Source organism: Pelophylax lessonae (assembly GCF_965119305.1).
Source record: "Pelophylax lessonae genome assembly, chromosome: 12".
Lineage (NCBI taxonomy): Eukaryota > Metazoa > Chordata > Amphibia > Anura > Ranidae > Pelophylax > Pelophylax lessonae.
In genome coordinates, this window is record NC_138779.1 from 179756164 (window position 1) to 179781263 (window position 25100).

At 44.2% G+C, this 25100-nt stretch overlaps 1 protein-coding gene across 1 annotated transcript in view; it reads left to right on the forward strand.

Annotated features, from left to right (window-relative positions):
- Positions 1-25100, forward strand: part of LOC309568316 (uncharacterized protein) — a 240500-nt gene that overhangs the window by 103196 nt on the left and 112204 nt on the right. Inside the window, exons 5-7 of the mRNA XM_082273980.1 lie at positions 6902-7079; positions 12272-12366; positions 18625-18679. Of these exons, the coding sequence (XP_082130106.1) occupies positions 6902-7079; positions 12272-12366; positions 18625-18679 (328 nt within the window). The remainder of the gene's footprint in view (positions 1-6901; positions 7080-12271; positions 12367-18624; positions 18680-25100) is intronic.

Sequence of the window (25100 nt, forward strand, 5' to 3'; positions counted from 1 at the left end):
CAATCAGCGATTTTTAGCGGGACTGCCACATTGCGGAGGACAAATTGGACACCTAACTGACACTTTTGACACTTTTTTGGGGACCAGTGACACTAATACAGTGATCGGTGTTAAAAGAAAGCACTCTCACTGTACTAATGACACTGGCAGGGAAGGGGTTAACATCAGGGGTGATCAAAGGGTTAAGTGTGCTCCTAGGGAGTACTTTCTAACTGTGTGGGGTTTGACTTAACTGGAAAAAGAGAGAGATCCGTGTTCCTGCTTAGCAGAAACACAAGTTCTCTATCTTCCTCTCTGGCAGAAGGGTGGTCTGCCTTGTTTATATTGGCAGACTGCCGTTCTGCCTCTCCTGTGAATGATCAGCAGGTTGCATCTGGCACACCAGCTGTGTCTAATCACCGCGGGAGCAGGTTGCCGCTGGCGCACACCCCAGACCCTGTGCACTAAATCACGTACAGGTATGTGATTTCGCGCAGGAGGGCCACCCTGCCGCAGTATATCTCCGTGGGGCGGTCCCTAAGGGGGTAAAGGAAAACAGTAGTAATTTCTCAACAAATAGGAAAAACAATGGAAATAAAGGATCTACAGTTGGTGACAAATAAGTAGAATAGAGAATAGTCCCTGAACCCTATACTAGGGGTATTCCAGCATAAATGGAGTAGAACCTCAATAGTTCAGTAGTCTATATCAAACCCCTTTACCTGCTGGCCAGCACGTTGGGGTCCAAATCTAATCTTGGAGCACTCACCATAAAGTTCTTCCAAACACTGGTAAAGGTGCCTACACTGTGACACACCTTCTTTTTAACAAGGTGTATTGGCCTTTCACTGACTCCTGTGGCAACAGATTACCGTACTTCTCTCCTGTCAATAAAGGCAGCGTCCGCAGCATTCTTTCCAACAACTGGACAGCAGGCTCAGTCAGCGACAGTGATGATCTTAGGTACCGTAGAGTGTCCTCTGAGGTGCCTCTCTCTATCTCAGATGCGGTGGAAAGCACCTCAGGAGAAACCAAACGCACACATTCTCTCCCTTAATGCCCCCCTTGAATCTCACTGAGTCCGGGAACAGACCTTCTCTTTTTCCTTCCCCCCAGAACTCTATTGACTTTGGAATCCTGTAGTTCCTCTGCTCAGTCCAAAATAGACATGCGAAAAAAAAGCAGCTATGTTTTGATTCATTATTTACATAAGTTTGTTCAGTTACATTTTGTTTATTTTGTTTTCGGAGTTTGTTTATTCGAATGCAAATCGGTTTGCTTTTTTAGATTTCGGTCGAATAGAACTCAACTCATATGTTATATTCTTTCTGTTTTAGTCTATTCTATTGTTTTTTTTTTCTATTCTTTTCTATTCTATTCAAATGTATTCTATTTGATTTTTGGGAAATTGTTATATTCTTTCTATTCTTTTTTATTGTTTTTTTTATTAATTCTATTCTATTCTTTTTTCGGAAGAAGGTTATATTCTGTCTATTTTTTTTATTCTATTCTTTTTTTTTCTATTCTATTTTTTTCTGTTGTATTCAAATTTGTTCTATTTGAAATTAAAATTTCAGAAGACGGTTATATTTTTTCTATTTTATTTTTTACTCTTTTCTTTTCCCTTATTTTCTATTCTGTTTTTTTTTTTCTATTTTTTATTTTCTATTTTGTTCTGTTTTACTCTATTATATTGTTTTATTTTATATTCTATTCTTTTCTATTTTATTCTATTGTTTTCTGTTCTATTACTTTATTTTGTGTTCTATTTTTTTCTCTTCGGAAATTCGAATTTGATTAGAAAACTATTCAAATTCAAATTTCATCCGAAATTGTGTTTTTATGAATTCTTTATTATTGTAATTCAATAAGGAAATTTTTTTCTGAATTTTAATTGGAAACTAAACGAACTGTACATGTCTAGTCTAAAAGCAGGCATAGTCTGTATGGAACTATCTCTCCCAAAACCATCAGTTCCTCCCAGCATTCACAGCAGTTTTAGTAGTCCAGATCCTCTTCCTCCCTGTGGTGGACAGACTTAAGAGGCTACACAATGCCCTGTAACAACCACCTCCAATAAAAGCTGTACCTGTTCATCTGTAAACACGAGCATTGACAGCAGAAGAAACAATGAAACTGACAGCCAGATCATTGAAGCCACTCCTAGACATCAATTTGAATTGGAAGGGAAGCAGCTTTGATGCAAATAAACATAAATCCAACATAAAACATAGTAACAAAATTGCTATCCTATAGTCGTAGAGTCCATACACGGAGAAGCGACACACACACTTTCCCCCCCCCATATTTTATGTTTGGTAAGTGGTGCCCCACAAACCCCTCAAGTTGTCCCTTCCACTTATTTTTAAACATTGACAACTCTAAATGAATGCAGCAGGAAATGCTGGAGCATGTAGAATTTCGTGGGAAAATCCAAAACTCCCAGGCTGACATGAACAGATTTGGGAATTATGGCAGGAAGATCTAATTGTTGGAGTATTGAAGACCTATGAAAAGTAAGGGGCTTACTCTATCCACCACTTATAAATACAATATCAAATTTGGGCAGATTGTCAATGCTTTCTAAAAATATTAGGCAGATGTTCCCCTAAATTGACTTCCTATCTACGACCTTCTTGATACAATAATTACTCATAGAGAGGGTAAAAAAGGGGGAGGGGTATGTCTGTATATTAAGAACAGTATACAGGTAAATATGAGGGATGATATTAATAATGGAGCTATGGACGAGGCAGAATCCCTATGGGTAGAGCTTCAAAGGGAAGGCACGGTGGGGAAGGTAATATTGGGCGTATGCTATAGGCCCCCCAACCAGAGGGAGGAGGGTGAGGCGGACCTCATGTTACAGATAGGATTGGCAGCAAGGATGGGAAATGTCATTATAATGGGGCACTTTAATTATCCAGATATAGACTGGGCAGAAGGAACCGCGCACTCAGCCAAGGCTCGGCAGTTCCTAAATGTTTTGCAGGACAATTTCATGGGTCAGATGGTGAATGCACCGACAAGAAACAATGCGGTACTTGACCTACTGATTACCAACAATACAGACCTGCTCACGGATATAGAAATACGGGACAACTTAGGGAACAGTGACCATAGGTCAATTGGTTTCAGTATTAATTACAGTAATAGGAAACACAAGGGTAATATAAGGACACTGAATTTCAAAAGAGCCAATTTCCCTAAACTGCGCTCGCTGCTAGAAAATATCAAATGGGATAGAACCCTGGGAACAAAGAACACAGAGGAAAAATGGGAGTGCTTCAAGAGCATACTTAACAAGGGGGTGGGCCAGTGCATTCCACAGGGAAATAAATTTAAAAGAGCAAAACTAAACCCTGGGTGGCTAAACTCCAACATAAAAATGTATATTAGAGCTAAAGAAAAGGGCTTCAAAAAATACAAGACTGAGGGGTCATTGGCAGCATTTAAGCATTACAAAGAGTGTAATAAGAAATGCAAAGACGAAATCAGGGCCGCTAAAATAGAACACGAGAGACATATAGTGGAGGAGAGTAAAAAGAACCCCAAGAAGTTCTTTAAGTATATAAACAGTAGGAAAGCCAGGCCAGAGCACATTGGCCCCATAAAAGATGATAAAGGAAAAATGGCCACAGAGGACAGAGAAAAGGCGGAAGTGTTAAATAATTTCTTTTCTTCAGTCTTCACAAAGGAATCGGGGGGCTACACGAACCTAGCTTGTAAGGCCGAACTAAATAATACACCTCAGGAAGTGCCGCCATGGCTAACAGAGGATAGACTTAGAGCTAAACTAGAGAAACTTAACATAAATAAATCCCCGGGACCGGATGGCTTGCACCCGAGGGTTCTTAATGAGCTCAGCCAGGTGATTGCCAGACCATTATTCTTAATCTTTAAGGATAGTTTACAGACGGGTATGGTGCCAGCTGATTGGAAAAAAGCCAACGTGGTACCAATATTTAAAAAGGGGCCGAGATATATCCCGGGTAACTATAGGCCGGTCGGCCTAACATCAGTAGTCTGCAAAATTTTGGAGGGGATGATAAGGGACCACATACAAGACTTTAGTAATGAAAACGGTATTATAAGTAGTAATCAGCATGGATTCATGAAAAATCGTTCGTACCAAACCAATCTATTAACCTTCTACGATGAAGTGAGCTGCCACCTAGATAAAGGTAAGCCTGTGGATGTGGTGTATCTGGACTTTGCAAAGGCCTTTGACACCGTTCCCCACAAACGCTTACTGTACAAACTAAGGAAGGTAGGTATGGACCATAAGGTGAGTACCTGGATAGAGAACTGGCTCCAGGGGAGAGTCCAGATGGTGGTGATTAATGGGGAGTACTCGGATTGGGCGGGTGTGGAAAGTGGGGTCCCCCAGGGTTCTGTCCTGGGACCAATCCTGTTTAATTTATTCATAAATGGTCTAGAGGAGGGGATATCTAGTACAATCTCAGTATTTGCAGATGATACTAAATTAGGCTTGCCAATATCTTCTATGCAGGATGTGGAAACCTTGCAAGCAGACCTGAACAAAATAACGGGGTGGGCAACTACATGGCAGATGAGGTTTAATGTTGAAAAATGTAAAGTAATGCACCTGGGTGCCAGAAACCAGAAAGTAAGCTACTCACTAGGGGGGGAACCTCTGGGTGAGTCTAGGATGGAAAGGGACCTGGGGGTACTGGTAGACAACAGGCTTGGCAGTGGCATGCAATGCCAAGCCGCCGCAAGCAAAGCCAACAGAATACTGGGTTGTATAAAAAAGGGGGATTCACTCCAGAAATAAAGAGATTATTCTCCCACTCTACAAGACTCTGGTCCGGCCACATCTGGAGTATACTGTCCAGTTCTTGGCACCGGTCCTCAGGAAGGATGTGCTGGAACTGGAGAAAGTCCACTGAAGGGCAACAAAAATAATTAGGGGAATGGAGGACATCAGCTATGAGGAAAGACTACAAGCACTGAACCTATTCTCTCTGGAGAAGAGACGATTGAGGGGGGATATGATATCAATGTACAAATACTGTACTGGCGACCCTAGCATAAGGAACAAACTATTCAGAGAGAGGAGATACAATAAGACACGTGGCCACTCACTAAAACTTGAGGAAAGGCGGTTTAACCTTAAAGTGCGTAAGGGGTTCTTCACTGTAAGAGCAGTAAGGATGTGGAATTCTCTTCCACAAGCAGTCGTATCAGCAGGGAGCATTGATAGTTTCAAAAAACTATTAGATGGACACCTTAAAGACCACAACATACAGGGGTATACAATGTACAGTTAAAAGCAAACACACACACACATCATAGGTTGAACTGGATGGACTGATGTCTTTTTTCAACCTCACTAACTATGTAACTATGTATGTACTCATAATCCCCTTCTTTTCAGACTGCGCAAAATACTCCCCTTTAACAACGCCTGGGTCTTATACTTACTCCCTCTCACTCTTCTTCTCCCTTCCCTTTCCCCTCTCCCCTCCCCCTTTTTTCCCCCTCCCCCCCCCCCCTTTTTTTTATCTCTCGCTCTCTCTTCCCTCTTTACTCCCCTTTTCTGATCCTTAACGTCCTGCGGTCTCATTGACCGGGACATCAACGTTCTGTTATATATTAACTATATAATGCTTAATAGAATTGACTGTTATCTGGTCCTTTTGCATAAATGGACTTGGGCCTTGGTTGCCTGCATATGTGAAACGCACGTAACCATGGGTCATTCTATAATATTATGTCCAGTACCTATGAGCTGTTATTGTTATTATTATTATGGCTTCATTTTTGTACTGATCACGATTTGCTTCTGACTGCTGTTTCCTTGTTTTGGTTATCTCAGTATGTTGTTCTATGCACTTTTTTTAAACTTCAATAAAAATAGATTAAACATAAAAATTATAGGCAAACACTGTTTTCCAAAATGTAGACATTGGGTTAACCTGCACAGGAATATAGCAGCTGGAATCTGATTGCTTGTTAAAGGCAACACAGACACTTTGCCTAAAGCCCTGTACACACGCACCGATTGTCGGCCGGCTGTTCGGCCGTCTTTTGTCCGGTGCTGTCGTGTAGGTTGAAAAGTGCTAAAGACTGCACACGAATTTTGTCGGCCAACAACAACCGACTGCAGAAGTGATGTCATGTGATGGTTTACTTTCCGTGTGTTTTTTCTTCTGTGAGCATGCCCAGTCTTGCTCATCTGCTTTTTGTCGGCCGAAATCTGTACTGACTGACGAACAATCGGCCGTTCTTTGTTGGCCTACAAAAATTTTATAGCATGCACACCAGATTTTGTTCGGCCGAAAAGTCGCAGTCGGTTGTCGGAAGCATCATACTAACAAGCCGACAATCGGCCGATCGGATGTTGGCCGAATATTTACGGCCGACAATCGGTACGTGTGTACGGGCCTTAAAGCTGAATACACACTATCCAACTTTTGAGGTTAGATTTCCTTCTGATTTACCTTTTCTATGTAGTGCAAGGGCCTGCCAGATTGCATACAAATTGAAAGTGTTTAGGTTTGACCTCATATTATATGGTTTTGGTAAGTCTAAAGGAAAAAGTCTTCAGAAAATTGTATAGTGTGTATGGCCCATTAGTTTATAACATGAGCCTCCACATTTACTTAACAAAGGGCCAGTTTACTGTGCTTCAGACTTTAGGGGGGCTGTGGCCAGTGTGAGTAGAAACTGCCCCAGAACAGTGGCAACTGGCACTAAACTTTTTTGGGGGGCAGCAAACAACCCCCCCCCCCCCCATAATTTCTACTAGATGTCACCACTAAGACATTTTTACATGCATAATGAAATCCAAAGCAACAGTGGTGGATACTTGTAAGTGTTCCAATACATTTGATTTACCATATTTGCAGTTTTGCAGAAATGTTTTCAAGCAATACATTTTTTCCTTGTTCCTCAGGCCTGGGCTATTGCCAGTGGTAGTTATAACCCCAACACAGATGCAGCTAACCCAGCAGTATGGAAAAGGAATTTTCGCTCTGCTCTTAATCGAAAGAGTGAGATCCGTGTGGTCCAGGATAACAGCTCAGATTCTACTAACCCACATAAAATCTATGAGTTCAACAGAGGGACCTCTGGTATGTATAGCTAAAATATTTCCATAATCTGTCTTGCTCCTTACTTTAACTATAGGAAAAATATATTTTTTTTCACTGGGGACCTGCTCTCAGAAAACAATATGTCTTCCAGATAGGACTGATTCTAAAGCCCCGTACACACGTACCGATCGTCGTCATACAAACGTTCGTCTTTTCTCCCCGGGATGTCGATGTCTGTTGAAAAGTGCAAAGACAGCACAAGAATTTTGTCCGCCGACTTCAGCTGACTGCAGAAGTGATGTCATGTAATGGTTAACTTTCCCTGTGTTTTTTCTTTTCTGAGCATGCCCAGTCTTGCAAATCTGCGGTCTGTCGGCCGAATTCTGTACTGACTGGCGAACAATCGTCCGTTCTGGTGTCGGCATACAACATTTTTTATGTTTGCAAGAAAGACTCTTGTCCGCAGAATGTGCGCAGACAGCTGTCGGAGGCACCATACTAACAAGCGTACAATCGGCAGATCTTTCGTCCGCCGACCTTTGTATGATGACGATCGGTACGTGTGTACGGGGCTTTACTTTAAAGTCCAACCCCGGGCTCCCCATGGACCCCTTACTCACCTTGAGGCCCTCTCGCCTGCATGTTAATTATTATTTTTTTATTTACCTTTTATGATGTCTTCTGGCTGGTCATGTGATGATCTGGGTCCTCTTCCTCCTTGTTCTTGTCCTGGTGGCAGGTGGTCCTGGATCATGCAGAAAGCAGTGCTGATTTAATGACACCAGCATAGCGCAATGCATGATGTCCTGCACTCACAGTCTTTCCTCAGTCCTCCAAGTGACGATGGGCATTATTCAACCTGGAAGAATAGGGACATCTTGTGGCTAGGGGGTACTGTGGGAACAGTTTTGGATTTATTTATTCACACCACAATGCACATGATTATTCACATGTAGCACTGCCCCCTAGGGAGCTGCTGATTGTGGATTCCAATGGGTTACCATAGCAACAGTCTGTTAAACGTATCACTTTAAGTCCTCGTGTCAGTCAATGAACAGTCCAGGGGATTTGTTTTTTAAGTATTTTAATTTATAGAACTTGGATGGGAGAAGGGATGAGTGGGATACTCCAACTTGAACTATACACAAAATTGAGGACAACCAGCTGTGGTGTATGCGGCAAGGCCGCTGCTTCACCTTGCCACTGAAGTGAAGATATAAAAGGTGAATTATGCTTTAGGTTACTCTTCAGGGTCTAACTTGGCACCCCCTTTCTTACTTGCTGTGTGTGCTGGGTCCTGTCTACTGACTCTCCCTGGAGTGGTCCCTTTCCTGGGAAGACCCCTGGCAAGCTCCCTGGTACTCACAGACACTGTTTTTCCTCAGGTTGCTCTGCCACTTGCTCCACCGTCAGTTTCCTTTGGACCACACAGCCCAGCACCACACTTCTGGTCCACTAGGCCTGTGACTGCTTTCCATACTGACAGGAGGGGAGACCGCCGTCACCCTCCTCCTGGGACCCGGCTTCCCGCTTAAAGACATCCTGTCACATGTGCCCTTGGCCTTTATGACCAATCCCAGGATGCACCACTGTTGTGCCATCCCACTGGGGCAGCCACAAAAGCCTGTGTGTCATTGGCTGGGTTTCCTCCACTGTCCAACAGGCTCCCCCATTGGATACAGTGGGGACACTCCCTAAGACCAAGTGAATCACACATGGACACATGTAACAGGCAGAACTACTGATCAGGCTCCCCTGATAAGCAGAAGAGAAAAATGTAATCCCAGCAGCTAGTACCCAGTGCTAGTGGCCATCATCCCAATTTGGTATGTACACAAAGAATCCCCAATGATGTGGGACTGTGAATGCCCCTAGACACTGAACATCAGAATAAAATAGTAAACTTTATTATACAAAGAGGCAAAAAAAAAAACTATATATTGAAATTGTACATGAACAAAGAGGCTGGTAAAAAAAATGCATGCAATGACAGATCATATACCAATCAACGTTGAAGACACTCAGGTACACATGGTGGAGTGAACCGGAAAATGACCTAATGATAATATTTGCTTATACAAACCAGTAAGGTTTCCTTTGGAGTGGTCCGTACTGAGTAATCTTGGATCATCGTGGCATCCCTGTGGCCTCCAGTGCAGCTACTCTTTCTTAATCTTCTTCTATATTTGCCCTTGATGGGTTCTATTGGAACTGGGCATTCCTCCTTTATCGGTAACTTTTACCGTTTTTAACGACAGATCATTCCATTTTCCTACGAAGACTTCAAGGGTAGGCATTTATCACTAGAATATCTTTAACATAAATTTTGTTAGATGCTTTTCCATATTCTATTAAGTTTTTCAATCTTCGCAGGCACATTGAGTGTTTGGAACTTTGGTTGACCCCTGAAGAAGGGTTGGATACCCGAAACGCGTAGGGTCATTTTCCGGTTCACTCCACCATGTGTACCTGAGTGTCTTCAACGTTGATTGGTATATGATCTGTCATTGCATGCATTTTTTAACCAGCCTCTTTGTTCATGTACAATTTCAATATGTAGTTTTTTGTATGTTTTTTTTTTTTTGCCTCTTTAAATAATAAAGTTTACTATTTTATTCTGATGTTCAGTGTCTAGTGGCATTCACAGTCCCACACCATTGGGGATTCTTTGTGTACATACCCTGACAAGCAGAAGAGCAAATAATGCTAATACCTAGCACCTACCTAGGAGGGTGCTACACACAGAAAATATATGCATATTGATGTGCGATTTTTAGCGCATCATGCTGTATTTTACTGCATGGTAAACTGTTTTACTTGTTTTTTTTTTTTTCTGTACAGACCACATCAAGGTTTGAGATTCTAACTTGTAGACATGCTGCATTTTTATACAACACAATGCAACACACCTATATAGTGTAAACAGTGCGCATAGAAAACAATTGTTTTCTATGTGTCCTTGAGCCTGCATCAGCGTAGCCTAATGGGACATGGTGTGAACAAGCCCTGAAGGTGTGTACTTTTAATTATTTTTTTTACAAGGAAAAAAAACAAAATTAGCCCTGAGTTGAGCTTTAGAGCCCATTCACATTGAGTCGACACGACTTTGGGGGGCGACCTGTGAAGTGGCGTGCACCGCTGTGCACCGCGACCTCGGCGCGACTTGCAGAGACTTCACATAATGGAAGTCTATGCAAGTCGCTCCGAGGTCGCCCCAAAGTAGTACAGGACCCTTTTTCTAAGTCGGAGCGTCTTGTGTCGCTCCTATTAGAACGGGTCCTGTACTACTCAATGGACCGCGACATACCGCGCCTGACAAGTCGCGCTAATGTGAATGGGCTCTTAGGCCCCTTTCACACTTGTATGACCTAAAAGTTGCGTGACTTTGACGCAACTTCAAGCGATGCCTGTGTAATCTTGAGAGGTCGCATCAAAGTTGGACCAAAGTAGTACAGGGACTACTTTGAAGTTGCACAGATATGAATGGTACTCATTTGAAATCATGGGGTACGACTTGTCATGCTACTTTGCAGTCCCAAGTTGCAGGACAAGTCGCATGAGTGTAAAAGGGGCCATAAGCAGTTTTTACTGCTTTTCCAACTTCTTCTGGAAGCCCCGGTCAATATTAGAATGCGGTGCAAGAAACCCCCAATCTGTGGGTGTTTCCCGCACCACATTTAAATCGTACTGCCCTCGCAATCTGCAGCAGGTGTCAGTGCAATCATAATTACACCCCAAATGCAGGTCGCAAATTCAGTGCATTTGCCTGCACCGGATTGCATGGTAAAAAACGACCATGTGAGCCGGTTGCAGTGGGTTCAGTGGCGACCTGTCAGTGGCGACCCCATCCATGCGTCCGGCCCCATAATCTACATACAGGGCGCCGGATGCATGGATTCCAATTAGGTTTTTTTTTTTTGAAACACGTGATTAGAGCCAGAGGCTCTAATAGGCCTCAAAAAATTGTGGGCTCGGGGGGCAGAGCACTGCGCCCTGAGCCCACCCAGTTGTGTGACAATAGCGAATGAATATTCGCTATTGTCACACGGATCCTCTTCCTGGCCAATCAGGAAGCGTGTCCTGAGACCCGTTTCCCAATTGGCCGAAAGGAGAAGCCATGGCTTTGGCCAAGGAGGAGGAGAAGGGAGGAGACGCAGGAGACTGAGGAGAAGACCCTGCAGCCGCGGCTGCTTCCTGCCCTCCACATGTTCAGGGTGAGTGAGCCAGCGACCGGGCGGGGGGGGTGGGTATGGTGTGGGGGCTGGTGTGGTCGGGGCAGAGTTGTATAAAGTACTCGAAACCCATACTTGAGTAAAATTACAAGTGCTCGATCAAAAAGTGACTTGAGTAGAAGTGGAAGTGCTCGATCAAAAAGTGACTTGAGTAGAAGTACTAAAGTATTCAACATTTTTTGTACTTAAGTATTGCAAGTATTTTTTTTTTTAATTTTGCTACTCAAGTACTGAAAGTAAAAGTACAAGTACTGTGTTATGAAGTTATTAAAGAAAGAAGTCAAAAGTTTGAACATCATATTGTTTTTTATTATTTTAAATGCAGCTTTTATTTATACATACAGTAGCATTTATTTTCGTATGCGCTGATAATACACATGTTTTGAGCTTCATGAAACCTGCCATCTACTGTTCTGGCAGTGGTAATTTTTATAATTGTAACGAGTAACTATGCAGCACAAAAAAAAAATATTGGAGTAGAAGTTTTGAAATCATTGAAAAAATGTAGTGAAGTAAAAGTGGAAGTAGGAGAAAAAAATTCTACTCTAGGAAAGTACAGATACCGCCTTTCGGTACTTAAGTACAGTAGTGAAGTAGTTCTACTTAGTTATTATACATCTCTGGGTCGGGGGGTTGGGGGGGGTATGGTGTGGTGTGGTCCGTCTGCCGCCACCCTGGCCCATGGAGCACCAGCCGCCAGTGAGTGGGTTCCCAAAATTGCTGCACTCACGACTTTGATGCTGTGCAATTTGAGGCATTAAAAACCAATTGGCTCAAATCGCATCACACTGAATAACATGTGAATTGTACAGGAATGTGGTGCGGTTTCTGTGTGATTGATATGCGATCCATAGTGTGATCCGAGGCTAAACGTTTTCTGTAAATAATGTAAATCCTGATAAAAGAAGTTGTAAATACACAGTATCCTTTTATTAACTGTATTTAATATAATGTTTAAAGTAAGACAGATACAATAATGATACCAATGTCCCATCACAGGTAATATCACCCCTGAAGATTTGTATTGCGGTGACAGTATCAGTCCATCTTCTCAACTACCTCCATTCAGTAGCCCAAGAAGCCAGTTCACTGTGGTTAGTAGATATACACTGGAAATTAACATGTTTTCATCTTACTAATAAGGGTTCTTGCACATGGTACTGATGCATGAACATCAGATCATCCTGGCAGAAAGTTCCTGCATAAAAACATGAGGCTGGTCTGTATAGTACATGTGTATATGCGCGTATTCGCCAGCATTAGCATATTCGATCATATTAATATGTATACCTTTGTATTTGCACGTATGTGACTAAAAGACTGACCAGCAATGCAGATTTTTGTATTTTTTTCTTTTTGTACTGATCTATAGTGCATCCAGAAAATATTCACAGTGCTTCACTTTTTCCACATTTTTGTTATATTACAGCCTTATTCCAAAATGGATTCAATTAATTATTTGCCTCAAAATTCTACAAACAATACTCCAAAATGACATTGTGAAACAAGTTTGTTTGAAATCTTTACAGATTTATTTTTATTCACAGCGTTTGCTCAATACTTTGTTGAAGCACCTTTGGCACCAATTACGGCCTCAAGTCTTTTTGAGTATGGTGCTACAAGCTTGGCACACTTATTTTTGGGCAGTTTCCTCCATTCTTCTTTGCGGGACATCTCAAGCTCCATCATATTGGATGGGGAGCGTTGGTGCACAGCCATTTTCAGTTCTCTCCAGAGATGTTCAATCGGGTTCAAGTCTGGGCTCTGGCTGGGCAAACTCAAGGATATTCATTGTTGTCCTGTAGCCACTCCTTTTTTTTCTTGGCTGTGTGCTTAAGTTCGTTGTTTTGTTGGAAGATGAAGCTTCACCCCAGTCTTGTTATGTTACAGCCTTACTCCAAAATGAATTAAATTCATTATTTTCCTCAAAATTCTACAAACAATACCCCATAATGACAATGTGAAAGAAGTTTGTTTGATTTTTTTGCAAATTTATTAAAATAAAAAAGGAAAAAAATCCCATGAACATAAGTATTTACAGCCTTTGCCATGACACTCAAAATGAATCTAAGGTGCATCCTGTTTCCACTGATCATCCTTGAGATGTTACTACAGCTTGATTGGAGTCCAGCTGAGGTAAATTCACTTGATTGGACATGATTTGGAAAGGCACACACCTGTGTATATAAGCTCCCACAGTTAATCAGTGCATGTCAGAGCACAAACCAAGCCATGCATTCTAAGGAATTGTCTGTAGACCTCAGACAGGATTGTATCAAGGCACAGATCTGAGGGAGGGGAGGGTACAGAAACGTTTCTGCAGCATTGAAGGTCCCAAAGAGCACAGTGGCCTACATCATCTGTAAATGGAAAAAATTTGAAACCACAAGGACTCTTCCTAGAGTGGGCTGCACGGTCAAACTGAGCGATTTGGTCAGGGAGTTGACCAAGAACCCAAAGGTCACTGACAGAGCTTCAGTGTTTCTTTGTGGAGAGAGGAGAACCTCCCAGAAGAACAACCATCTCTGTAGCACTCCACCATTTAGACCTGTATGGTAGAGTGGCCAGGCAGAAGCCACTCCTCAGTAAAAGACACATGACGGCCCACCTGGAGTTTTCCAAAAGGCACCTGAAGGACACTCAGACCAAAAGAGACAAAATTCTCTGGTCTGATGAAGCAAAGATTGAACTCTCTGGCCTGAATGGCAAGCGTTATGTCTGGAGGAAACCAGGCACCACTCATCACCTGGCCAATACCATCCCTACAGTGAAACATGGTAGTGGCAGCATCATGCTGTGGGGATGTTTTTCAGTGGCAGGAACTGGGAGACTGGTCAGGATCGAGGGAAAGATGGATTCAGCAATGTACAGAGACATCATTGATGAAACCCTGCTCCAGAGCCCTCTGGACCTCAGACTGTGGCGAAGGTTCATCTTCCAACAGGACAACGACCCTAAGCAAACAGCCAAGATATCAAAGGAGTGGCTACGGGACAACTCTGTCAATGTCTTTGAGTGACCCAGCCAGAGCCCAGACTTGAACCCGATTGAACATCTCTGGAGAGATCTGAAAATGGCTGCGCACCCACGCTCCCCATCCACCCTGATGGAGCTTGAGAAGTCCTGCAAAGAAGAATGGGAGGAACTGCCCCAAAATAGGTGTGCCAAGCTTGTAGCATCATACTCAAAAAGACTTGAGGCTGTAATTGGTGCCAAAGGTGCTTCAACAAAGTATTGAGCAAAGGCTGTAAAGACTTATGCACATGGGATTTTTTTTTTTCTCGTTTTTTATTTTTAATAAATGTGCAAAGATTTCAAACAAACCTCTTTCAAGTTATCATTATGGGGTATTGTTTGTAGAATTCGGAGGAAAATAAAGAATTGAATCCATTTTGGAATTAGGCTGTAACATATCAAAATGTGGAAAAAGCGCTGTGAATACTTTCTGGATGCACTGTATATGCAGCACAAGTTTACACACCTGTGTATACAGGCTCAATAAAAACAATGGGCTGCATTTAGGTCAGAAAAAATGGGAAATGGGAGTTTTTGGCATCTGTGTGCAAGAACCTCTAATGTGTTAATGTTGGACTTCAGGCAAATATAAAACACAGTATATTGTTGTGTGTTTCTGTGAAAAGAATTACATTTCGGGTTCATCCCCATGGGCGCAGAGGCCAGTGCAGCATCCAAGAGCCATTTGTTTATGCATCTGGAGCAAAGTGGAGCTTCATGCAGGCAGCGGCTGTACAGACTCACCTGTAAATTTGAGTTTGACAGGCATGCAGGGATGGGTGTATGACACCAAACGCAGACAGTGTGTGTTTGGGGTTGTGTACCCACACCTGTACACAGAAGCGTAACTAGAACCTTCAGGGCCTCGGTACAAGAAACCATGAAGGGCCCCCCAGACCCCTGACCCTGGCCAGGGCCCTTCGCTTCAAGCCTGGAGCTCTTCCCACTGATCCTGGGGCCCTTTACTCTCATCGCAGGGCCATTTATTACAGTCACAAGTTCTGCAGTTGGCCCCCTTCCTGCCATCTTGGGGCCTCCCCACGGTGGTGGAATGCCAGGGTCGGTCGCAAGTGTGACCTTTGCGATCCTGGAAGTTCACCCACTGGTGTCAGTAGTTTTTATTTTTTGGTATTTTAATTGTATTATTTGTTACCATTTTATTTTATTCTTTTTTTTTTACAATGTCACTGACTATGACTCTGTCCATTCAGAAAAGAAAGGAGCTGGTAAATTACATATTTACTGACCCCTTCCTGGTTCTCTATTGTGACACATCCCCTGCAGCAGCCGGCAGGAGAGGGAAGGGAGCACAGTGGGGGGGGGGGGGGGACCAGGGGAGCACACAGGGGTCCAGATACAGCAGAACACAAGTAAACTGGATAGGAGGAGTGGCGGGGGGGGGGGGGGCAGCATACAGAGGAACCAATCTCCTCCATTTTCCTCCTGCAGCTACAGGAGGAAAAAAGAGGACAGTGCTTTCTCTACATGCTGCCCCTGCCCTCCTATCCAGGTGTACAGGGGAGCCACACAGGCCCCCTGGAGCATGGGGCCCGGTTGCAATTGCAACCCCTGTAGTTACGCCCCTGCCTGTACACCTGTCAAACTTCAGGTGTGGGTGAGTCTGTACAGTCACTGCAAATGCATTGACTAACACAGGTTTCTTGCATGCACCTAAACATTGTTCCAGAAGCATACTCTTGCACTCTGTATGGCCTCTGCTCCCATGTAAATGAGCTCCTATTTTAACATATAGCCAACATAAGTACCAGGATCTTGATATCAGCCTCTGGCATCTCTGCACAGCAGTACTCCGACTAAAAGGCAACAATTAGGTCCTGCTGGATTTCCCTTTGCTTGTAGGAGGAAGAGCACACTGAGCAGAGCTGATAACCTATCAGTGTGTTGCTGCTCCTTCATTGTCCAATCAGCAGGTTGTGGGTGGAGATGACACCCCTGTATTCCTTAACTCTAAAGGCTTGTTCACAATAGTGGTTAAGGGGTAGTAAAATATTCTGGTAAATCATACTGTGTTCGTTGACTTTTATATTCAAAGCAAAACTAGCCCTAAATAGAAAACAAAATTTCCTTTTTGAAATGTAATTGTATGTTTCCTGCCATTGCCATGACCAACCAATAACGAACAACCCACAATAAATTATTTGTTGTTTGTACCCATAGAAGGGCCTAGAAATAGTAGTGCACATTTTTGCTTTTTTAATTCTATCTTAAACACACTGAGCATGACTTTTAACACTAACCCTGACACTGATCCAGATCAAACCCCAATCTTAATTTTTTTTAGTTTTTTCCACAACTATTTTCTTTTTTTTTTACAAGTTTCTTCTCTAGTTTACAATGCATTTTTTTCTTCATTCAAGAGGAGAAAAAGTACAGAGGGGAACTGTATAGTTACTAATCCCTGTGATTAGGGATCGACCGATTATCGGCAAAGCCGATATATCGAGGGCCGATATGCACTTTCCCCGATATATGGGAATCGGCCCAGGAGGTTACCGATATTGCCGATATTTCGAGAAAGTGCTGTACCGGAGTGATGCCTGCAGCTAGAGGCATCACCCCCGGAACCGGCGTCCATAGCCGACGGCTGGCTGTCTTGTAATGACAACCGATGCAGCTGAGAAGCCGCTCGTCTGTCATTACAAGGAGCGGGAAGGGACGTACCCCCTACCCCTCCCGCCGCCTTGCCCGGGTCTCGCCCCACTGGGAGACCCGGGCAACCAGCCTGCACGGCCACCAAAGACCCGATCAAAGCTGCATTCGGCTCTGATCGGGTCTCCATGCAAAAACCCGGAAGTAATGTCATGACATTACTTCCGGGTGCTGGCGCCAGATTAAAAAAAAATTAGAGCATTCAAAACAGCTTTTAAGTGCAGATGAGGGGTTTGGGGTCTTTTAGACCCCCACATCCCTCCACAAGAGTACATGTGAAGTAAAAAAAATATATATTTTTCAAATGTACGAAAATATCGGCCCATATCGGACGATACCAAGACGCGATGACCAAAATATCGGTATCGGTATTGGCAATGAAAAAACTATATCAGCCAATCACTAACTGTGATAGCCAATTACAGGCTATCACAGTGATCATGTGATCAAGAGCCAATCCTCCCAATTACTTGGAGCTGTTAGTGACAGTTTGGTGTCTGTGTTGGCAAGAACAAACACAGGTATACACATCTGCAGCTTCGGCCCATCTTCCTATGTGCCGTCTAAGGTTAGCTGTGAGGTCAGATCGAACGCCCTCTTTTCCCTATGGCCATTCGACAACACAGCTAGCAAGGAGACAGCTGCTTTGACAGATGGCATTTTTCTCTGTCTCCAAGCACTTGCCGAGAGAAGTATCTCACAAGGAATACAGGCGATGGTGAGCTTATTAGCTAAAATGTTCCAGGCAAAGACTTGGGGGTGGAGAAAAAGGCCATCTGACAATGCAGCCGTCTTCATGCTAGCTGTGTGGTCGGATGACCATGCAGTAAAGAGGAGAGGGGGGGGGGGGGGGGGGAGAAAAAAAGCTCACGATTCCCACATCCACACAATGGATGTAGATGTGGGGATCTCACCCCCTGTTCTGTTGTATTCTGACATTGGGGACTCCCCCTCCCACCCCCGTCAGAATACATTGATCAGCGCTGCAGCCATTGACTGCAGTAGCTGATCGAATGCTGGTTTTAATGCAGGACCAGCTACTTTTGAACAGAGAGCGATACACATGGATTGCAATTTGTCAGTTTCCTGCTGAACCAGGCGCATTTTGGTGCACCAGGCTTTAGCTAGCACATAAGAAGATGGGCCATGCTGGTGATGGGCTAATATGCAATGAAGGGGTGGAAATAGGTAAAAATAGTAGGGATCTCATCTGCTGCTCTGTTGTACTCTGACATGGGGGATTCCCCCCCTGTCAGAATACATTGATCAGCGCTGCAGCCATTGGCTGCAGTAGCTGATCGAATGCTGGTTTTAATGCAGGACCAGCTACTTTTGAACAGAGAGGGATGCACATGGATCGAAATTTGTCCGTTTTCTGCTGAACCAGGTGCATTTTGGTGCACCAGGCTTTAGCTAGCACATAGGAAGATGGGCCATGGTGGTGATGGGCTAATATGCAATAAAGGGGTGGAAATAGGTAAAAATAGTATAATAAATTAAACAATAATAAGTGGTATTAGTTCATGATACAGAGGGCTTTAGTAAACTAAAATTGAATTAGTCAGGGTTTACATTAATTTAAAAAAAAGGTATAGCATTATGAGAAGACACGATTATGCACAGTTAATCAGATCATTAACATTGTTAACATTTTTGTGTTTTTACAGGACAGAAATCTTTCCCATGACATGAAGCAGGTACAGATTTCTGTCAGCGAAGATGGTAACTTTCTAATTAGTTATGATCTATATTACACATAGATCTATAGGCCAACAGCTAAATATGTTTGACGAACATGTGTGTGAAATGTTTTTCCTGCCAAATAAGTGTTGCTCTTCTGAGATTGTTTTCCAATCCAGGCACTCCTGTCAAACACTATACAAGGTCCTGATCATTTACTGCTCTTCTCTGCAGTCAAAGAAATCCAGTATGCTCAAAATTGTGATTGGATACTGAAGGTCATCTCTGTCAAGGGTGGCGTCATCTTTGTGATCTCCCCTCCAATCAGCAAGCTCCATTTTGTAAATTCACAGCACTGCGCAATTTAGGAAAGAAAGATCAGTCTGTAGTGCTGGCCCTTCCTCCCCCAGTCTGAGTGCTAGTACTCAGAGGTTTTCTTGTAGTAAGACAGATTAAGGTATTTTTTAAAAATACATGTAGGGCCTGTGCTGACGGGCATTTATTCATGTCAGATTGGTTTTGAACTACCATACAAGCCTATAGGAATGTAAAGTTCATCAACACAAGCCCAAAGCCCTTCAACATAGTCACTTAAAGAGACCCTGTCACCAAAGGGTTTCTATTAGCCAAGAGGTTACCTGTAAAAACATACATACGCAATTTTTTTGGTTTAGGATTCTGAGAGCACCACAATTTTATATACAGTATAATTTTGCATGGTGTGTATTGCACTGTGTTCTGATCTGTAAAAATATACCATCTGTGTCCTGTAACCTCCAAACCTTTTTTATTCGAGCTATAGTACTTATTAGTGATCGTCCGAATATCGGCAAAGCCGATATATCTAGGGCCAATATGCACTTTCCCCGATATATCGGAATCGGCCACCAAGGCCACCAGGCCGATATTACCGATATTTCGGAAAGTGCTTGTACCAGAGTGATGCCTGCAGCTAGAGGCATCACCCTGGTACCGGCGTCTATAGCCGATGGTCGGCTGTCTTGTAATGACAACCGATGCAGCTGAGAAGCCACTCGGCTGTCATTACAAGGAGCGGGAGGGGACGTCCCCCCCTCCTGCCGCCACCTTCCTCGGCTCGCCCGGGTCTCCCATTCCACCGGGAGACCCGGGCAACCAGCCTGCACGGCTGCCGAAGACCCGATCAAAGCCGCATTTGGCTCTGATCGGGTCTCCATGTAAAAACCCGGTACTCGGCGCCAGATTAAAAAAAATGACAGCATTCAAAACAGCCAAACTTAGCGTATTGAATGCTTTTAAGTGCAGAGGAGGGGTTTGGGGTCTTTTAGACCCCCAGATCCCTCCACAAGAGTACCTGTCAAGTGATAAAAATAAAAAAATTTTTTTTTTTAAATGTACGAAAATATCAGCCAATATCGGCAATGAAAAACCCATATCGGTCTATCACTAGTACTTATATCAGAAATATACAATAACATGCTCGATCATACAACTAGGGGCCTGTTCACACAATGTGTATCATATTACACACCTCCCTTTTTTGTTTTTACCAGAACTTTACAGGTGCATCTCATAGAATTAGAATATCATCAAAAAGTTATTTCAGTAATTCAATCCAAAAAGTTAAATTCATATATTTTATATAGATGCGTTACACACAGAGTGATATATTTCAAGCATTTCTTTCTTTTAATTTTGATGATTATGGCTTACAACTAGTGAAAACCCAAAATTCATTCTCTCAGAAAATTAGAATAGTACCTAAGCCCAATAAAAAAATGATTTTTAATACAGAAATGTTGGTTTACTGAAAAGTATGTCCATGTACAGTATAGTATGTACTTGGCTGGGGCTCCTTTTGCATCAATTACTGCATCAGTGCAGCGTGGCATGGAGGCGATCAGCCTGTGGCACTGCTGAGGTGTTATGAAAGCCCAGGTTGCTATGATGAGCCTTCAGCTCGCCTGCATTGTTGGGTCTGGTGTCTTTCATCTTTCTCTTGACAATACTCCACAGATTCTCTATGAGGCTTAGGTCAGGCGAGTTTGTTGGCCAATCAAGCACAGTGATACCACGGTCATTAAACCAGGTATTGATATTTTTGGCAGTGTGGGCAGGTGCCAAGTCCTGCTGGAAAATTAAATCAGCATCTCCATAAAGCTGGTCAGCAGAGGCAGAGGCGGCTCTCTAATTAGGCAAATTAGGCGGTCGCCTAAGGCTTCGCACTCACAGGGGCCTCACGGCTGCCTAATTTGCCAAGTTAAAGAGCCACCTCTGAGGCTGGCAGCAAGGATCTCCCTACAATCAGCACAGTCCTGAGTCCCGGCCGGTCTGTAAGCGGTAAAATCCGCTACGATTCGGGGCTGTGATCAGGAGCAGCTCACCGGGATAGGAGCTCACTGACACTTTGGATTACAGCCAGATACTAGAGCCATGGCGCTGACACTTCCACCTCCTCCACAGACCACAGACGGGGAGGAGAGAGAGCTGTTTCTGCTCCTCCTCGCGCCCTCTCCACCTGTGCGGGAAGATTGCAGACCAGCAACCAGAAGAGGAAAGATTTCCCCTGATCCCTTCATTCATCCATCCATCCATCCACTCACTTCTCCTTCCAGTCAGTACTCTGATGTAGGGGGCACCCTTCCTCCAGCTCTCTCCATTCCTTTCTTTCTCCCTCCCCTCTTTCTTTCTTTCTTTCTTTCTTTCTTTCTTTCTTTCTTTCTTTCTTTCTTTCTTTCTTTCTTTCTTTCTTTCTTTCTTTCTTTCTTTCTTTCTTTCTTTCTCTCTTTCTCTCTTTCTCCCCCCTCCCCTCTTTCTTTCTTTCTCTCTTTGTTTCTCCCCCCCTCCTCTCTTTCCCCCCCCCCTCTTTCTTTCTTTCTTTCTTTCTTTCTTTCTTTCTTTCTTTCTTTCTTTCTTTCTTTCTTTCTTTCTTTCTTTCTCTCTTTCTCCCCCCTCCCCTCTTTCTTTCTCTCTTTCTTTCTCCCCCCTCCCCTCTTTCTTTCTCTCTTTCTTTCCCCCCCTTTCTTTCTCTCTTTCTTTCTCCCCCCTCCCCTCTTTCTTTCTCCCCACCCTCCCCTCTTTCTTTCTCTCTTTATCCCCCCTCTCCTCTTTCTTTTTCTCTTTCTTCCCCCCCCCTCCCCTCTTTCTTTCTCTCTTTCTTCCCCCCCCCCTCTTTCTTTCTCTCTTTATTATTCTATTATTCTATTGCTATACAGACCAGGATCCCCCAGTTTCACCCCAGTTCTCCTGTACCCATCTCTCATCATCTACCCACTCCCCCCTTTTTACCCCCTCCTCCTTCTGCCCTACCCCATGGATCCCAGTCCCATCCCTCACCTATACATCCCATGTGATTGCCACAGTACACATCCCACCCACACAAGCAGCAGTAATTCGATGCTTGGCCTCTGGGTTCTTCCTTAACCCCTGCAAAGGGGTTGAGTGGGGCCTCATAATTTCTGCCTAAGGCCTCACAAAGCCTAGAGCCGCCTCTGAGCAGAGGGAAGCATGAAGTGCTCTAGAATTTCCTGGCAGAGGGCTGTGCTGACTTTGGACTTCATAAAACACAGTGGACCAACACCAGCAGTTGACATGGCTCCCCAAATCATCACTGACTGTGGAAACTTCACACTGGACCTCATGCAACTTGAATTATGTGCCTCTCCACACTTCCTCCAGACTCTGGGACCTTAATTTCCAAATGAAATGCAAAATTTCTCTTTCGTTCATTGACGGACACAGCTTCAGATCTTCATAACCATCGGGTTAATCTGCCCCCTACAGGAGTAGGAAACTAGGCAGAAAAAAAGTCTAGCTACGCCCATGGGCAGTCCCAGGGGGTATACTCATTTTCTCTGCTATAGGCACTCAGTTTTTTCTGCATAGTAAGGAGTAAGGACCTAGTTCCTTGCAGGGATCTTCGGTCCTGGCAATTTTTTCTTTTTAGATAGAATTTTTTTTCTCCTGGAATTTTTCTGTGAGATCTACAATTTACTGCTGGACTGGGCGACGGGCTAAATAATCTAGATCCAGTGGCTATCCCAGTCTGGCCAGCGAGCGCATTAAAAACAGGGGTTTACGTGCACACATTTGCAAATACATGCGTAAGCTGCAGGCCATGGCAAGGCACCCTGATATCTGCAGTATCTACCCTAACTCTACCCCTGTGTTTAACGCATACTGTTAGACAGGTTAATTTGGTTGGTCGGAGGCTGGTTGGTAAGTTGTGACTGGAAACCCCTTGGCTTTTTTTGGCATGCATTTGCCCTTCCAGTGCTCCTTGCTGTTAAGACCAATTATAGGTGGGGGAAGTGATAATTTTTTGTATTCTTTATTGGACAGTGGTCACCATGGATGCCAGCCTGTCTGGCTGGGGAGGCATTCTTGGTAGGCATTTCCAGACTACCGATCAATGTCTTGGAACTCCGAGTGATCAGACTGTGTCTGGATCATTGGACGAATCATCTGCAGGGTTGTCCAGTGTGCATTCAATCGGATAATGCCATGGCTGTGGCTTATGTCAATCACAAAGGGGGCACAAGAAGTGTCCTGGCGGCTCTGGAGGTAGCCGGGATCCTAAGGTGGGCAGAACGGTGCGTTCCAGCCCTCTCCACCTTACGCATTACCGGGGTGGAAAACTGGCAGGCGGATAACCTCAGTCGGAAGTCGTTGATCCAAGGGGACAACACCTGCCCTTCTTCTGGAGGTGTTTCATTAGTTGTGTCTCTGGTGGAGCACCACGAGGTGCATCTGTTGGCATCTCGGCTCAACAGAAAGGTGCAGAGGTTTGTAGTTCGGTCAAAGGATCCTCTGGCGGACTCCACAGACACGCTGGTGGCCCCGTGGGTTCAGTATCATCTGATTTATGCCTTCCCTCCTCTCAAGCTTCTGCCAAGACTTCAACGCAGGATTAAGGCAGAAAGGATTCTGGTCATCTTAGTGGCTCCGGACCAGCCTCGCCGGGCTTGGTACACTGATCTGGTGCGGCTGGTCACCAAACGTTCCTTAGAAGCTTCCTCTCAGGGGGGATCTGCTGTCCCGAGGACCGATCTTCCATTCTGCTTTACAGTCGCTGGCTTTGACGGCTTGGCTGTTTAATGCCAGGTACTGAAGGATAGAGGTTTATCTGAGTCGGTAATTCCTACACTGTTAAAAGCTAGGAAATCAACTTCTAGGAGGATCTACTATTGTACGTGGAAGACGCACATTGCATGGTGTGAATCTCTTGGGGTTCATCCTCTCTTCTTCTCGGTGGCTCGGATTTTGACCTTCCTTCAGCGGGGGGTTGAACAGAAATTGGCCTTGAGTACCATCAAGGGCCAGGTGTCAGCTTTGGCAGTCTTCCTCCAATGACCTTTGGCCACACACTCCCTGGTGCGTACCTTTCTTCAGGGTGTCCGACATTTGGTTCCTCCAGTGAGGGCTCTGTTGCCGCCTTGGGACATCAATTTTGTGCTTTCAGTCCCTCAGAAGCCTACCTTTAAAAATCCTCGGGAGATTCCCCTGCTTACGCTGTCCCAGAAGGTTGCCTTTTTGGTGGCTATCACCTCTCCATGCAGGGTGTCAGAACTGGCGGCGTTATCCTATCGTTCAGCTTACCTGGTGATTCACAGAGATAAGGTGGTTCTTCACCCCTGTCCGTCGTTCCTTCCAAAGGTTGTCTCTAATTTTCATTTGAATGAAGACATTGTGTTGCCTTCCCTGTGTTCCAGGCCTAGACATTCCAAAGAAATTGCCTTGCATGCCCTGGATGTGGTCCTGGCAATTAGGGTGTACCTGGCAGCTACAGAGTCTTTCAGGAAGTCAGACTCTCTCTTTGTGCTCACTGATGGGCCTTGTAAAGGGTTGTCCACTTCCTCTGCGACCGTTTCCAAATGGATCAGACAGACAGTGATTCAGGCCTATTCCATCAAGTGTCAGGTTCCTCCTTTCCCTGTTAAAGCGCACTCTACTCGGGTGCTTAGGGCCTCCTGGGTTTTCCGTCATCAGGCGTCAGTGACGCAGGTTTGCAAGGCGACCACTTGGTAGTCGGTGCACACTTTCACAAAGTTTTATAAAGGATGTGTTGGCATCTGCGGATGCTTCTTTTGGGGGCAAGGTTTTGCAGGCTGCTGTTGAGAGGAGCTGATCCTATTGTTTTTTTTTTCAGGTGTGTTCCAGTTGTTTTGGTTGAGCTCCTGTTGCCTGGTTGACTACTGTTTAGCCTTGGGAATATTTTTGCTGTTCCCACCCCTCATGTTAAACACTGCTTTGGGACGTCCCAACAGTTATGAAGATCTGAAGCTGTGTCCATCAATGAAAGAAGAGAAAATTGGATTTTTGACTTACCGTAAAACCCATTTCTCTGATGTTCATGGACGGACACAGCACCCACCCCCCACAGTGCGTGATGATTTGGGGAGTCATGTCATCGGCTGGTGTTGGTCCACTGCGTGTCATCAAGTCCAAAGTCAGCACAGCCCTCTACTAAGAAATTTTAGAGCAC